Below are 16,921 nucleotides of genomic sequence, written 5' to 3'. Positions count from 1 at the left end.
AACTGTCCTTAAAGTAACAAAGTAGTGAACTGAGATGATGCAGAAGTTACATTAGTTAAATAATGAATTTGGGATCTCAGCAGCCACTGCCTCCACACTGCCTCCACACATGAGAACACACTGCCTCCACACTGCCTCCACGCTACCTCTACACTGCCTCCACACTGCCTCCACACTGCCTCCACACTACCTCTACACTGCCTCCACACTGCCTCCACACATGAGAACACACTGCCTCTACACTGCCTCCACACGTGAGAACACACTGCCTCCACGCCTACTCCACACTGCCTCCACGCTGCCTCCACACTGCCTCCACACTGCCTCCACACTACCTCTACACTGCCTCCACGCTGCCTCCACGTTGCCTCCACACTACCTCTACACTGCCTCCACACTGCCTCCACGCTGCCTCCACGTTGCCTCCACGCTGCCTCCACACTACCTCTACACTGCCTCCACACTGCCTCCACACTGCCTCCACGCTACCTCTACACTGCCTCCAAGCTGCCTCCACACTACCTCTACACTGCCTCCACACTACCTCGACACTGCCTCCACACTGCCTCCACGCTGCCTCCACACGTTACAGTCACACACACACACACCAGTGCAGACTCCATGGTGGGAGAGATAGTCAAGCACACTAACATGTCCAGTAGGTCCACTTGAATGTAATATAAGGTTATTAGCAGATGTTATTATCCCTAGTGACAAACAGCGGAATTTGAACCGTCGACCTCTTGATTTGTAGTCAAATTTTCATCACTTATCTACATAACAGAGGCGGTGAGAAGAGGGAGAAAGGGGTGAGGGGTCAGGAGAGGTGGTGAGGGGTCAGGAGGGTGAGGGGTGAGGAGGGTGAGGAGGGAGAGGGGAGAGGAGGGTGAGGGGTGAGGAGGGTGAGGGGTGAGGAGAGGAGGGTCAGGAGGGTGAGGGGTGAGGAGGGAGAGGGGAGAGGAGGGAGAGGAGGGAGAGGAGGGAGAGGGATGCGGAGGGAGAGGGGAGAGGAGGGAGAGGGGTGAGGAGGGAGAGGGATGCGGAGGGAGAGGGGAGAGGAGGGAGAGGGGAGAGGAGGGAGAGGGATGCGGAGGGAGGGGAGAGGATGGAGAGGGGAGAGGAGGGAGTCTTATTTGGACAGGGTGTTCTCAGACAGGAGTCTGTGTTGACTGTGATGGGCGTGCCTGGAACACAGACAACACAGACAGTCATACAAACAAACCAGAATCTCTGTGTGTGTACCTGGTCAAGTGTGTGTGTACCTGGTCAGGTGTGTGTGTGTATACCTGGTCAGGTGTGTGTGTATACCTGGTCAGGTGTGTGTGTGTGTGTACCTGGTCAGGTGTGTGTGTGTGTGTACCTGGTCAGGTGTGTGTGTGTATACCTGGTCAGGTGTGTGTGTGTGTGTACCTGGTCAGGTGTGTGTGTGTGTACCTGGTCAGGTGTGTGTGTATACCTGGTCAGGTGTGTGTGTGTGTGTACCTGGTCAGGTGTGTGTGTACCTGGTCAGGTGTGTGTGTACCTGGTCAGGTGTGTGTGTATACCTGGTCAGGTGTGTGTGTGTGTACCTGGTCAGGTGTGTGTGTACCTGGTCAGGTGTGTGTGTACCTGGTCAGATCTTCTATATTCACCAGCATGGCATCCTGCTCCATGTGTAACTCATCTCTCACCAGCAGCAGCTTCACCAGCTCCTCATTCAGACCTGCACCACACACACACACACACGCACACACACACACACGCACACGCACACACACACACACACCGGCCTTCAGATCTTCAACACACCGGCCAAGAGGCTGTGTGTGTGGAGTCTCAGTACAGTATCTGTGTGTGTGTGAGAGAGTGTGTGTGTGTACTCACTCTGTATCTGTGAGTGCATGTCGTTAGTGATGACCTGCAGATGTCCTAGACTCATGTCTCTCATGTCCACGTGACGTAGTCTCCTCCTCTGCATGCTCTCAGGCAGCTGCACACACACACACGCACAAACGCACACACGCACACACACACACAATAGGGAGACAAACTTTCTGTAAATATCGTTTAACTGTTAGTAGGTGAAATGACATGGGTGACATCACAGAGATCCCCATCTATGAACAATAGTGCTGATTCAGTCATGAAGCAGTCATCCAGCCAGCCAACCAACCAGACAGCCAGTCAACCAGCCAGCCAATCAGAGTCAGAGAGCCATCCAGTCTCTCTGTTTAGGGGAGATATCAAATGTGTGTTTCTCAGAAGTGCTGTAGGGAGTTGGCTGGTGACCCCCCCCCCCCCCCACACACACACACACACACAGTACCCCACACACACACACACACACGCGTGCAGGCTGACCAGGTGGTGGACAGGGGAGCGCCTCTGCAGCAGGATCTGTCTCTCCACCTCCACCTGCATGCGGGCCATGGGTCTGGCCAGCGCCAGGGCCAGCTGGGCCTCCTGCTGCAGCCGTCGCTGCACCTTCCAGAAGCCTCCGCCCTCCTCCAGCTCCTCCTCGTCCTCCCCTGTGTCCCGGTCCGACAACGAGGAGCTCTGCTTGCTCTGCAGGGGAGGGGGGAGGGGGGGAAGACAGTCAGACACACACACAGAGGCAGGAACTAACACACGCAGACAGAGAAGCAGGTTTGAGGTCCGTACCAGGGGTGAGAGGGGTGTGTCCAGGCTGGTCTCCTCAGCATCACTGTCCTTGTCACTGCTGCTGTCGTTCACATAACACACCTGCAGGTTTACCCCAGCCTGCAGACTGGAGGAGGAGGGGAGGGAGGAGAGGAGAGGAAGGGAGGGAGGAGGGGAGCAGGGGAGGGGAGCGGAGGAGAGGAGGGGAGTGGAGGAGAGGAGGAGGGGAGGAGGGAGGGGAGGGAGGGAAGAGAGATAACGTCATCACCTGCAACTGCCTGTCACCTGTGTTGCCATGGTGTTGCCATGGTGGCTCTAACGTAGCTGGGAGTGAGTTAATGTGGCTGTCGTTGCCTAGGCAACCCCAGTTTCCACAGCAACACTGCTTTACAAAAATCACATAATTCCTTAAACAGACGCTGTATCCAAAGTGAAAAGCGAGGGGACCTGTGGTCTCTAGATCTGCTTGACCATTGAACTACACCCATCCCATAATGTCCTCTGACACGTTACATTCATACAAAGCTCTAAAGGGATTATAACATATTAATATAGATTATTATCCTTAGATTATTAAGGATTATGAGTGATTTTGAATGTAAAAGGATTCTAGAGGGGTTATAAAAGGATTATAAAAGATTATACTGTACTGTAAAGGATTATTAATGAGTGAAAAGTGATTGTAGAAGGATTATACACCAGATTATAAAGGATTACATAACACATAATTCTAGATTCTAATGGAATATTAAGTATTATGTTAGACAACCCCAGATTATACAGGATTATATAACAGATTATTCTAGATTCTAGTGGAATATTAAGTATTATGTTAGATAACACCAGATTATAAAGGATTATATAAAGATTATACTAGATTATAATGGAATATGAAGGACTAATAATGAAAGTAAAGAGATTCCAGAGGGACTTTGTAAACAGTTTTACATTTGATACGTAATCAGAGTAACACGCTTCACCGGATTAAGGAACAACCAAGGGTAGGATGTGTACAGGTCAGTAGTAGAGGTAGGATGTGCACAGGTCAGTGGTAAAGGTAGGATGTGTACAGGTCAGTGGTAGAGGTAGGATGTGTACAGGTCAGTGGTAGAGGTAGGATGTGCACAGGTCAGTGGTAGAGGTAGGATGTGTACAGGTCAGTGGTAAAGGTAGGATGTGCACAAGTCAGTGGTAAAGGTAGGATGTGTACAGGTCAGTGGTAGAGGTAGGATGTGTACAGGTCAGTGGTAAAGGTAGGATGTGTACAGGTCAGTGGTAGAGGTAGGATGTGTACAGGTCAGTGGTAGAGGTAGGATGTGTACAGGTCAGTGGTAAAGGTAGGATGTGTACAGGTCAGTGGTAGAGGTAGGATGTGCACAAGTCAGTGGTAAAGGTAGGATGTGTACAAGTCAGTGGTAGAGGTAGGATGTGTACAGGTCAGTGGTAGAGGTAGGATGTGTACAGGTCAGTGGTAAAGGTAGGATGTGTACAAGTCAGTGGTAGAGGTAGGATGTGCAGAAGTCAGTGGTAAAGGTAGGATGTGTACAGGTCAGTGGTAAAGGTAGGATGTGTACAGGTCAGTGGTAGAGGTAGGATGTGCAGAAGTCAGTGGTACAGGTAGGATGTGTACAGGTCAGTGGTAAAGGTAGGATGTGTACAGGTCAGTGGTAAAGGTAGGATGTGTACAGGTCAGTGGTAAAGGTAGGATGTGTACAGGTCAGTGGTAGAGGTAGGATGTGTACAGGTCAGTGGTAGAGGTAGGATGTGTACAGGTCAGTGGTAAAGGTAGGATGTGTACAGGTCAGTGGTAGAGGTAGGATGTGTACAGGTCAGTGGTAAAGGTAGGATGTGTACAGGTCAGTGGTAGAGGTAGGATGTGTGTAAATGAGGAGCAGCTGTGGACATCTGACTCAGTCTGTCTCCCTCTGCTGGTGGCTGCCTCTCACTGCATGCAGCGTCGCTGCTCACACTGGTCCAGAAGCACACACTGTTGTACACACTCGCATGCACGCACACACACACACTCTCTCACCGTGAGGACAGGCTGTTCTTGCTGCAGCTGGTGTAGATGACTGGCTCGTCGTCATAGAAACCACCGAGGGCCAGTTTCTGCCTGATGGACTCTCTGTCGTTCCTCTGGGCCTGAGAAGAACACACACAGTACTACATCACTACTACATCAGTACTACATAAATACTGCAGAAATACTACAGGAATACTACAGAAATACTGCAGAAATACTACAGGAATACTACATAAATACTGCAGAAATACTAAGGAATACGACAGAAATACTGCAGAAATACTGCAGGAATACTACAGGAATACTGCAGAAATACTATAGGAATATTACAGGAATACAAAAGAAATACTGCCACTTTACTACAAGAAGTACTACAGGAGTACTGCTCAGTGAGGGAAGGCCAGAAGGAAGGGTTAGGGTGTTGATGAATGAATGAGTGAACTGGAGTGTGATTTCAAACTGGAAATTAAATCACCGCTTCATGACAACACAGCATACACCATGAGCTACATGACAACACAGCATACACCATGAGCTTCATGACAACACAGCATACACCATGAGCTACATGACAACACAGCATACACCATGAGCTACATGACAACACAGCATACACCATGAGCTACATGACAACACAGCATACACCATGAGCTACATGACAACACAGCATACACCATGAGCTACATGACAACACAGCATACACCATGAGCTTCATGACAACACAGCATACACCATGAGCTACATGACAACACAGCATACACCATGAGCTACATGACAACACAGCATACACCATGAGCTACATGACAACACAGCATACACCATGAGCTACATGACAACACAGCATACACCATGAGCTACATGACAACACAGCATACACCATGAGCTACATGACAACACAGCATACACCATGAGCTTCATGACAACACAGCATACACCATGAGCTACATGACAACACAGCATACACCATGAGCTACATGACAACACAGCATACACCATGAGCTACATGACAACACAGCATAGACCATGAGCTACATGACAACACAGCATACACCATGAGCTTCATGACAACACAGCATACACCATGAGCTACATGACAACACAGCATACACCATGAGCTACACGCACACCTTTTCATCTCCCCTCTCCTATCCTCTCCTATCTCCCCCTCATCTCTCCTATCCTCTCCTATCTCCCCCTCATCTCCCCTCTCCTGTCTCCCCCTCATCTCCCCTCTCCTGTCTCCCCCTCATCTCCCCTCTCTTGTCTCCCCCTCATCTCCCCTCTCCTGTCTCCCCCTCATCTCCCCTCTCTTATCCTCTCCTATCCCCCCCTCATCTCCCCTCTCCTATCCTCTCCTATCTCCCACTAATCTCTCCTATCCTCTCCTATCTCCTCCTAATCTCCCCTCTCCTATCTCCCCCTCATCTACCCTCTCCTATCCTCTCCTATCTCCCCCTCATCTCCCCTCTCCTATCCTCTCCTCTCCTCATGTTTTCTCTGAACCCATGTATTCTACAAGATCACTGGCGGTATGGTAACTCTATAAATCACAGGTGGATTTGACTTCTAATACTGTCATATTTCCTTCTATCCACCAATCCCCCATCTCCTCCCCCATCTCCTCCTCCATCTCCTCCTTCCTCCATTTTCCCTCCCTCCATTGTCTTTTCCGTCCATATGTACACAAGCAAACACACACACATTACATACACAGGCAGAGACCAACACAGGCAGGCAGGCAACCAGGCAGGCAAGCAGGCAGGCAAGCAGACAGGCAGACAGACACGCCCTTGTCTGGTTAACACACATACTGATGACCGACACACCTAAATCATGCACCGTAATAATTACACTGATACAGAAACATAGAAACACACCCATGAAAACAGGCACACACGGAGCACACACAGAGCACATACAAACACAGGAAAAACACACACATAGAAACATCCACACAGAACCCCCCCCCTCGCACACACACACACACCCACACACAGAAATGCCACACACCTGGTAAGCATGTTTCTCCTGGTGCACCATGGCTCAGAGCATGACAGGCGTCGCAGGGCAGAATCTCCCCGTAGAACACTGCTGCTTCACTGCCTCCAACACTGCAGCTACGCACAGTGGAGAGGAGGAGCGAGGGAGGGAGAGAGAGGGGAGGGAGAGGGGAGGGAGAGAGAGAGGAGGGAGAGGGGAGGGAGAGAGAGAGGAGGGAGAGGGGAGGGAGAGGGTGGTGGACGAGACGAACAGAGGAGAGGGGGAGGGGTGGCATGTTAGAGTGAGAGAGACTGGAGGCAAGAGAGAGCGAGAGGACGGGGAGAATAAAGGGAGAGGAGAGTAAGAGAGAAGGACAGGAGGAGAGAGTGGAGGAGGAGAGAGTGGAGGACATCCCCCCTACATCCCTCCCTCTCTCTACATCCCTCTCTCTCTCTACATCCCTCTCTCTCCACCCCTCTCTCCATCCCTCCTTCTCTCTACATCCCTCTCTCTCTCCATTCCTCTATCTTTACATTTACATTTAGTCATTTAGCAGACACTCTTATCCAGAGCGACTTACAGTAAGTACAGGGACATTCCCCCGAGGCAAGTAGGGTGAAGTGCCTTGCCCAAGGACACAACGTCATTTGGCACGGACGGGAATCGAACTGGGAATCGAACGGGAATCGAACTGGCAACCTTCAGATTACTAGCCCGGTTCCCTAACCGCTCAGCCACCTGACTCCCATCTTTCCTTCTCGGCTTGTGATCAAACGAAACATCCAGATGTAAGAACCTTGAGAATGGGAGAGATGTAGGAGGGGGGGAGGGAGTGTGAAGAGAGGGGGAGAGAGAGATGGATTATGGAAAGAGGGAGGGAGGGTTGGACGGAGACAGACAGAGATGTGAAAGTGATAAGAGAGAATGGGGAAGAAACTGGAAAGATAGGGGGATATGCAGGCTGGTGTTATAGGAGGGAGAGAGGGAGAGTAATAGGAGTGTGTTCTTCCCCGAGAGAGAGAATGTTGATTAATTCATCCACTTCACTATCCTTGCATCTGAGTTGATAAGTGTTTGTGGAATGATAATATGTAAGTTGACATACAAAACTTTATTTACAACCAAAAGACTGACAAAACGAAGTTCTCCAAATATTTACAAATAGTGCATGTAGTAGTCAGGTCCAGTTCCATTAAGTGCATTCCAAAAAGTGAGATTGAAGTTCCAAGCCTGATTTGAATGAACCTGACAGATCAGTCGGGTCGGGGCAAACGCCGTTCCATAAAGGCCAGTTTTAGTTCTAATACAACCACCAACCAATACAGTTAAGGTGACGTTTTACATTGTTTTCAAAATAGATTATTAACCGATACATAAACCAATACCAATGGAACATGCCTCAAAAGTGTTAAGTATTTAAGTGGTTAAAGTTGTCTGTGTTTAACCAGATACTGTGTAACAATAACATCTCTGCTCAAGATGACATCATTTGGATGATGGCAGCTTGTCAGAATCAGAATTTGTTTTTATTCGCCATGTAGGTTTACACAAACACCAGCCTCTCTCCAGACACCAGCAGGGAGGCTGGTGTCTGGAGGGAGGCTGGTGTCTGGAGGGAGGCTGGTGTCTGGAGGGAGGCTGGTGTCTGGAGAGAGGCTGGTGTCTGGAGGGAGGCTGGTGTCTGGAGGGTGGCTGGTGTCTGGAGAGAGGCTGGTGTCTGGAGGGAGGCTGGTGTCTAGAGGGTGGCTGGTGTCTGGAGAGAGGCTGGTGTCTGGAGGGAGGCTGGTGTCTGGAGGGAGGCTGGTGTCTGGAGGGAGGCTGGTGTCTGGAGGGAGGCTGGTGTCTGGAGGGAGGCTGGTGTCTGGAGGGCCAGTCTGCTGCTCTGCTCTGGGGCGGCTGAGAAGAGCCAGTTCCTCTGTGGATACGTCTGGAGGTGGACACCATGACAACAAGACATGTAACTACCATAGAGTACAGTAGCTAAGAGCAGAGCAGAGTACAGTAGCTAAGAGCAGAGCAGAGTACAGTAGCTAAGAGCAGAGCAGAGGTGTAGAGCAGAGCAGAGTGTACTTATTTATTGTTAGTAATTATATTATAATAAAATATATATTATAGTAAGTATTATATAGTATTATATTATTATTATAGTATTACATATTAATTATATTATATGAATATATGAATAATATTACCAGTTCGGCAAACTAATGTTGAACACTAACACAGGGGTACAGCTCAGTGGTTAGAGCATTTGACTCACCACAGCTGTCTCCACTTCCATAGGCCTCATCCCTTCCTGCTACAAATCAAAATCAGAGTCAGTATACAGAGTCGCTATGTGAACTAGCCGTGTTTATGGTAGAGTCAGGGATGGGGGAGTGCTCTATAAAATGTTAGATGATACAGTTTGTTTCAAATAAAATGTTGTCTTACTGTTGTCACTTCCAGTGTCACTTGTGTCTTTCAGAAAGATGTCATTCGGGCTAGGATCCTCCTGTACCATGACTTAAAAAAGAGTTTGGACAATAATCACCATGTTAAGAATATACAGTCTGGTGATAAACTCCAGTTGTCTAGGTTTGGTTTCCTTCTATTGTACTACTTTAAATTGTATTTAGGTTTTGTACTTTTTAACTTAGATTATTATTTATTTTACCCTTACAGTTATCCTTGAACTATGTGTGAGTTGAGGGAAACTAAAGGAACCTAATGCTGCTCAGCTCGTTCCTTTCCCACAAATATAAATGTCACGTCTACAATCTAACCCAGAGGCTTTCAGCACAGATATGGAGGATGGAATAACTGATCAGAATGACTTATGTCACACCTGTCATCCTGGAGAGGAGGACTCCTGAGTTAATCATGTGCAGCAGGTCAGAATAACGTCTCAAGGAAAACACACCTTCTGGTACCCTCTTCCTGACACAATACACCACCATAAGTATTGCAAGAACTAGCAATACCGGTACCAATAGATACCAGTAAGGGCTTGAGTTCTTAGGTTCTGTGGGAACAGACATTACAAGATCAGGAACACAATTCTGTTAAATTCTTAGAATCATAATCCATAGGTGATTTTTGTAGACATTTTTAGTTATTTTCAGTTCTTCATGTTGATACATGACCCCAGTAATACCTGGGATCCATTCGGCTGTCCAGGTTTTGATCATCTCAGGGTAGTCCACCTCACAGTAGTAGGCTGCGTCATCTGAGTCCGTGACCAGGCCTGTCTGGATCTGGTAGGTGTGGTTCCCGCTGGGGCCGAACCCCGGTGGACCAGATGCTCTTAACCAGAAGGACACCGTTCTTGAACCAACCGCATGCTAATCTTGGTAGAACGTGGGTAGAACCCAGTGACCAGGCAGGACAGGTTCCTCCTCCCCAGAGCCAGACGGCTCCGTTTGTAGATACGAGGAACTCCAGCTGCAATCCAAAACATATTCAACTGACCAGTTAAACAAAGTCGTCATTCGGATGGTGATTAGGATGATAGACATGATAGACTTACAGACACTTACATTTATTGACTTTTTCATGCTTTGAGAACAGATCGAGATTCAAACATGTTTTGTTTAAGAATTCAGCAATTCTGTCATTTGCATGTTTTTGCCATGATTTGTCCACATTGTTGAAGTCCTGTTGAACAGACTCCGGCCCCGCCCTGTCTGGCCCCGCCCCTGTCTGACCCCGCCCTGTCTGACCCCGCCCTGTCTGACCCCGCCCTGTCTGACCCCGCCCTGTCTGGAACTCAGAACCCAGGGAGCCGCTGGCTTCAGCCTGTAAGACAGGAGACTCTCTCCCTGTAGGCCAGCTCAGCGAAGCTACGAGGTTCAGACCCTCCCTGAGAGCTGCAGCCAAGCCTCATCTGCACTGTTGCATCTCCTACAACACACAGGGAGAGAGAGAGAGAGAGAGAGAGAGAGAGAGAGAGAGAGAAAGAGAGAGAGAGAGAGAGAGAGAGAGAGAGAGAGAGAGAGAGAGAGAGAGAGAGAGAGAGAGAGGGAGGGAGGGAGGGAGGGAGGGAGGAGGGAGGGAGGGAGGGGAGGGAGGGAGGGAGGGAGGGAGGGAGGGAGGGGAGGAGAGAGAGAGAGAGAGAGAGAGAGAGAGAGAGAGGGAGGGAGGGAGGGAGGGAGGGAGGGAGGGAGGGAGGGGAGAGGGAGGGAGGGAGGGAGGAGGGAGAGAGAGAGAGAGAGATGAGAGAGAGAGAGGAGAGGAGGGAGGGAGGGAGGGAGGGAGGGAGGGAGGGAGGAGGGAGGGAGGGAGGGAGGGAGGGAGGGAGGGAAAAAACTCAGTCATGATGGTAGCACAGTGAACAAGACCACCAATGACAGTGTCAGTCTTCTTGGGTGATTTGAATCCACTCACCATCCCCGCTGGAAGTCATGCGTTTTCCTATTACGTTAGCAAAACGTGGAAACCACTCCTTATCGATGTCCTTTCGGTCACGAATGCTGTCCTCCCAGTCTGTATAAGAAAAGGTACCCGGTTCTTCGTTCCATTCCTTCTTGGGGATGTGGAACTTGGTAATACTGCTGTAGAAGTCCACCACCTCCTCATCCAGCCGCCCCACCACCTCGTAGTAGGATGAGTTAAAGCTAGTGTATGAGCACTCCAGGCTGGACTCCTTCTTGATAGTGTCATCTATGGCGAAGAAAGTTTCCAAATTAATTTATACTGATCCTAAACTAATTACAGCAAGGTAACACATTTTGGACAATGTCTAAATTGACGAAAACAACACAATTTTACATTGCATCTTTAAATCGGACATGAACGCTTATTTTGAAGCAATAACCGACGAGGGTATAGCCTGAGGTTGTCATACTCATAATTCTAGTCACAATATGAGTCTGATACCGCTCCGTTGGGCTGTGAGTATGGGGCGTGTTTCAACCAATGCCTCTTCACTCAATTGGATAGACCTACAACCAATCAGAACAACTTAGTAAGTTGTTTGTTGAAAACGAATTCAACCCAAGCGCTCTTTGGTGATGTGGTTGATTACGTTACTGTTGATCATCTGTCCATCATCGTATAAAGCCCGCCCTGACAATTTGATTGGTCCGAACAGCTTTTGTTCAGACGTAGTTTTTCCCCAACCGAGCGACCCCAGACCCAACTTCCCGACCAAATTTTTTCGTGGGCGGGCTAAGTTTGTCTGTCACCCAGGCTAACGAGGGTATGGTATGTCCCAAATATAAAATGCGGCTCGTGCCTACGCCTGCAATCAACCAAATGGTAGTTCTGTTATCACACCATCTGATTGGTTTTATTTATTTTGTACAACGGTTACATCATTGGGATATAAAAAACATTTAACCTTGATAGGCCTCACGGGAACATTTAAAAAGTTAGAGCAAGCGAAATGTTAACTTGTAAAGCCAAACACAGCAGGTTAAATCAACTTGTTTCAAAGTTTTTGGTGGTGGAAATGCTGGTTAGTTTACAAACCGCCACACAATACAAGACAATACTCAATTGATCGACCTACTTTATTTTCAATAGAAATGCAGGAAATTGTATTTATATTAAACATGATCTTATTGTCTAATGTAGATACGCATTAGTATAATCTCTCAGAATATATTTTAATAGCCAAGTAGTTTACAAGACATGGAATTTGCTTTGGTGGCTCGGTGCATACAGTAAACATATAGGAACTCTAAAAGTATGGTTTTATCAATGGCTTTATCCCACGGCTATTACTCAGACAATCACACTTCGAGGTCGTAAAAACCCGTTGAATACATTATGTAGGGTTATATTTGACGGAAAAAAAACAAAAACAGTTTCAATTAATTCATTGCTTTCACTTTCTCCGAAATGCAGTTTTCTACCAGTTAGCCTCCTCTTAAACTCACCTTTTCCGATAGGCAGCGGAAATCCCAAGCATAGGCCTATTGTATAGAAATGTATAACGCCTAACACGTTTTTCTCTCTAAAAAACAGAGCCATTCGGAAGGATGATTATAATTTTGTTATACTACTATTACCCTAAAACTCGTGTGCCTGTATTGCCCCGCCTCTCATCTCGACATTAGAATAAACGACCTATCATGTTTAAGTCGTCACTTGTTCCCCAGGTGAAAATATTACCGAGGTTAGGCGGACAGACAGCCTGTTGAAAACGAAAGTATGGTAACAGTTTATAGGCCAGATGAACTGTGTTAAACATTTTGAGATTGAAAAGATGAATCAAACAGTTATCTCCGTAGTTTGCCAAGCTACATGTTTTTTCACCTTGGTCAATTCTTATTTTTCCATTCATTAGTTTTTTCATTTATCATTTGTTCCCATTCCAGATTCAGTTCCAGATTGTTCTGTTAGAACATACGTGAGTTTAGGGTAGATTAGCTCTTTAGTAAGGCTATTGGTTCTAGCGGGCAACATCCATCTACTTTTGACCACAAATCAAGTTACAAAAAAATGTGTATTGACTTGCCAATGCACCACACGCTCCCAAACAGTAGGTGGCGGCAATCTCCTCTCCCACTCTTAATGATGGTTGCAATCTGCCGTTAAACTGGAAAGAAGAAGTGATCTATAGGAAGTCACTGTCCAGATTTGTGTTGGTTACCTGTCATACTGAGATTGGCAAACAGACCAGGTACACTAGACCAGGTAGCCCTGGACAACCAGAGCCGTCTCCATGGTTACTGTCAACAGCAGGAGAGAGAGAGGGGTTCTGTCACTACTCACCTCCTGTTGAAGCCACAGTGGGGCATGGCTGTCTAGGGTGGCCTAACACGGTAGGTTTAGGTGTGTGTGTGTGTGTGTGTGGGTAAGTTTGTGTCTCTGTGTGTGCCAGTGTATGTGTGTGTATGTGGGTCAGTGTGTGTGTATGTGTGTGTGCGTGTATATATGTGTGCGTGTGAGTTGGTCTAAATCTGTCACTCTCAGAGGCGTTGCCATGGAGTACGAAGCTGCCCTCGCTTCAAGATGGCGGGCAGAAGAGGATGTCATGCTTTGCGCAGAGGGGCAGCCAATAGGAGATCTGGACTCAGTCAGGAGCAGGGCAGCATCTTGTTCTGGAAGGCCGGGGGTCCTGAGGTACAAGAGGGAGACTACAATACCCAGCATCCCCTGCTCCCTCCCGTCTCAGGTAAACTACATTACCCAGCATCCCCTTCTCCTTCCATTTAGTCATTTAGCAGACGCTTTTATCCAAAGCGACTTCCAAGAGAGAGCTTTACAAAGTGCATAGGTCACTGATCATAACAACAAGATAGCCAAAAAACATCGCGAGTAGCCAAAACATGAAGCACACATTGTGAACAACCAAAGCAAGTGCCAAAGGGAAGAACCATAAGAGCATGTAGTTAAACAAGTTACAATTAAACAACATGAACAGCTATAAGTGCAAGTGTACCTGTGGAAAAAAGCAAGCAATCCTTCCAGCAAACTACATTACCCAGCATCCCCTGCACCTGAGATGTGGTTACTTAGTGATGTGTATGGTAAATACAGACCGCTCGTGGACTCTGACCAGTGTGTGTCCCCAGCCTCCAGAGCCTCTGGTGGTGTGTGAGGCCTGCGGGGAGGAGGCCCAGCCCCCCCTGGACCTGATGGGCCTGGAGCAGCCTCAGGTGAGGCTGGTGGAGGTGAGGTGAGGCTTGATGAGGTCCATGATAAAATTATTACTGTGTGCACTGTTTTTCATTAATCTCTATCTATTTTATCTCTCCCTTTCTCTCTCTCCCTCCCCCTCTTTCTCTCTCTCTCTCCCCCCCCCCCCCCCTCTCTCTCCCTCCCCCTCCAGCTCTTCTGCTGCTCCCAGCACCAGCAGCTGTGTGAGATGCTAACTCATGAGAGACTCCCGGCTCTGAGGACAGCAGCTCGGGAGACCACACCCCCGCCGGACAGCCAGCCAACCAGGGAGGAGGAGGCGGAGCTACAGGCCCAAGAGAGGGAGGAGCATAGGTGGGAGCGGCCTAGCATGGGGATGTCAAACAGGGGGCCACACTTGTGTGTTCAGTTGATTGGGTGCTGGGTAGCAGCAGAGGTTCTGAAAGAAACTAAACAAAAACCACACACAATTATGAATTTAAATATCGCCCTGCTCCAGATATTAAGATGTCCCAGAGCTGTGGTTCACATCTGTTGTTGGACCTTGCTAGGACATGGGCCTGGTAGTCATATTAACTTGTTTTTGATGTCATGTGCTCTCTACTTCCTCTCCACACAGGAAGCAGGAAGTGGATCGAGAACTTCTCTTCCAGGACAACTCCCATTTACCTGTAGACACCAGTGAGCACACACACACCACACTACACATTGTGTGTTTGTAGCCATGTGTGTTTTGTTTCTCACAAAATGTGTGTAATTGCCTGTGTGTATACATGTGTGTGTATACATGTGTGTGTGTCATTGTGACGGCCTGCTTACCTGTGTCCCAGCTGCTCCTCATTCCAGGACCCTCAGCTACCTGCTGTCCAGGTCTGCCCCCAGGTCTGCCCCCAGGTCTGCCCCCAGGTCTGCCCCCAGGTCTGCCCCTAGGACACCAGCCTCTGACCCTGGTCTGGACCCTGGTCCTGGTCTTCAACCCGCTCCTGGTCTGGACCAGCAGAACTCCCAGTTCGGCCTCTCCTACCCTGGTGGCCTTCAGGTGCTGCAGCCTTCACTCCTCTTTCTTTCTGAGTCAGGACGTGTGTGTATATATATATAATATATATATATACACACAGTATATACTGTATATAATGGTGTGTGTATATATATATATATATAATTGTGTGTGTGTGTGTGTGTGTGTATGTGTATATATACAGTATATACTGTATATAATGGTGTGTATATATATATATATAATCGTGTGTGTGTGTGTGTATATATATAGTTGTGTGTGTGTGTGTATATACAGTATATAATGGTGTGTGTGCAGGTGGGGGCAGCGGTGGTGCAGAGGTCTTACCCCAGCGGGGGGGTGTTCCTCACAGCTTTCCCTGACGGCTCCGCCCAGATCCTGTATCCCTCTCTTCTCACAGCCTGTCAGGGAGGGGTCAATGGGTGAAGGTGTGTATGGGTGAATATGAGTGTGTGTGGATGTGTGTGTGGATGTGTGTGTGTATGGATGTGTGTAAATGGATTCGAATGGACGTGTGTATAGGTGTGTGTGTATATGAGTGAGTGTGTGTGTGTATATGGGTGAGTGTGTGTGTGTATATAGGTGAGTGTGTGTGTGTATGGATGTGTGTGTATATGAGTGTTAGTGTCACTCTTGCTAGCTGTGTCCGTCCTTATCACCACGGCAACTGCAGCTACCCCTCCGGCCTGCTTGCCCTGATCCTACTGGTTGACGGAGTACGGAGAGTGTGCCTAGTCTACGATGACCACACCCCCAACCAGCAGCCAATCAGGGCCCTGTTCCACTCTGACGGCAGGGCCACTTGTTACCACAGTAACGGCAGTGTCTGGTAGGTGATTGGTTGTACTTCCGATCGATAGAACAGGAAGAGGTTCCTAGAGACGACGTCCTCACGAAGATTGTGGCATCTGCTGTGTGTGTACCTGTGTGTGTGTGTGTACCTGTGTATGTGTGTGTACTTGTGTGTGTGTGTGTGTACCTGTGTATGTGTACCTGTGTGTGTGTACCTGTGTATGTGTGTGTGTACCTGTGTGTGTATCAGGCTGAGCCTGGGCGTGTCTGGAGGTGAGTGTGTGAGTGAGACAGGCTCCAGACTCAGGCGCTGGTCATGGGGGCCCTTGGGCCCCGGCCCACCAGCCTCCATGAGGCCCCTGTTCCTGTCCCTCAACCCCAGCCTGGGGCTCCGTGTGCTGGGTAACAAGCAGCTCTGCCTCCGTTTCCTGTCTGGGGGCTGCCAGGCGAGGATTGGCCTTGGGGGGCAGGTCAGCCTGGACCCAACTCACACACACACTCTCACACACACAACTACAAACATATAGTCTCTCCAGAGCCCAGGGGGGTGGGGCCTCCACACAGCCCGCCCACATCCAGGGAGGAGCTTCTCCTATTGGCCGGGAGGGTTGGGGTCCATCTGGGTCTGAGGCGTCTTCAGCGGTGCCTGGAGACCCCCTTCAGCCCCCGGCCCTGCTGGGCCCCCAGCCTCGGACCCCTGGCACACAGGCTCCTGGAGAGAAGCTGCACTCGGAGACACAGAGACACAGGGCCTTCATCCACACCTGCTTACAGGACCTCCTCTGAGCGTGTGTGTGTGTATGTTTCATAGAAGTAGAGGTGACTCTTCACATATAGCAACAGAATCTAAATAGCAACAAAATATGTGAATGATCGTGAAACATGTTCACACAATTACTAACAAACTACTAATACTACTTTAT

The 16,921-nt window shown here is 48.7% G+C and overlaps 2 protein-coding genes and 2 long non-coding RNA genes across 4 annotated transcripts; 1 reads left to right on the top strand and 3 right to left on the bottom strand.

Moving 5' to 3' along the window:
• Positions 1-1,044: 1,044 nt before the first annotated feature.
• LOC136959346 (schwannomin-interacting protein 1-like) lies at positions 1,045-6,761 on the bottom strand. The gene is made up of 7 exons (XM_067253660.1): positions 6,653-6,761; positions 4,652-4,761; positions 2,641-2,746; positions 2,341-2,544; positions 1,864-1,969; positions 1,609-1,702; positions 1,045-1,184 (listed from the first exon to the last, which is right to left on the bottom strand). Exons 1-7 carry the CDS (start codon positions 6,680-6,682, stop codon positions 1,130-1,132), a joined length of 705 nt encoding a protein of 234 aa, XP_067109761.1. The 5' UTR covers positions 6,683-6,761; the 3' UTR covers positions 1,045-1,129.
• Positions 6,762-7,718: 957 nt separating this feature from the next.
• LOC136959349 (uncharacterized) lies at positions 7,719-9,614 on the bottom strand. Its single transcript, XR_010878733.1, has 3 exons — positions 9,056-9,614; positions 8,883-8,921; positions 7,719-8,549 (listed from the first exon to the last, which is right to left on the bottom strand). It is a non-coding gene; the product is annotated as an uncharacterized lncRNA (long non-coding RNA).
• Positions 9,609-12,647, bottom strand: LOC136959347 (uncharacterized). Its single transcript, XR_010878732.1, has 5 exons — positions 12,484-12,647; positions 10,988-11,263; positions 10,141-10,504; positions 9,759-10,045; positions 9,609-9,626 (listed from the first exon to the last, which is right to left on the bottom strand). It is a non-coding gene; the product is annotated as an uncharacterized lncRNA (long non-coding RNA).
• A 566-nt stretch (positions 12,648-13,213) lies between these two features.
• Positions 13,214-16,784, top strand: LOC136958746 (glutamate-rich protein 6-like). The gene is made up of 11 exons (XM_067252843.1): positions 13,214-13,371; positions 13,523-13,724; positions 14,125-14,208; positions 14,382-14,542; positions 14,808-14,869; positions 15,019-15,070; positions 15,107-15,227; positions 15,504-15,586; positions 15,880-16,035; positions 16,249-16,468; positions 16,563-16,784. Exons 2-11 carry the CDS (start codon positions 13,533-13,535, stop codon positions 16,782-16,784), a joined length of 1,353 nt encoding a protein of 450 aa, XP_067108944.1. The 5' UTR covers positions 13,214-13,371; positions 13,523-13,532.
• The last annotated feature ends 137 nt before the right edge of the window (positions 16,785-16,921 follow it).

Source organism: Osmerus mordax, chromosome 16 (genome assembly GCF_038355195.1).
Source record: "Osmerus mordax isolate fOsmMor3 chromosome 16, fOsmMor3.pri, whole genome shotgun sequence".
NCBI lineage: Eukaryota > Metazoa > Chordata > Actinopteri > Osmeriformes > Osmeridae > Osmerus > Osmerus mordax.
This window is presented reverse-complemented; position numbering and strand designations above follow the sequence as displayed.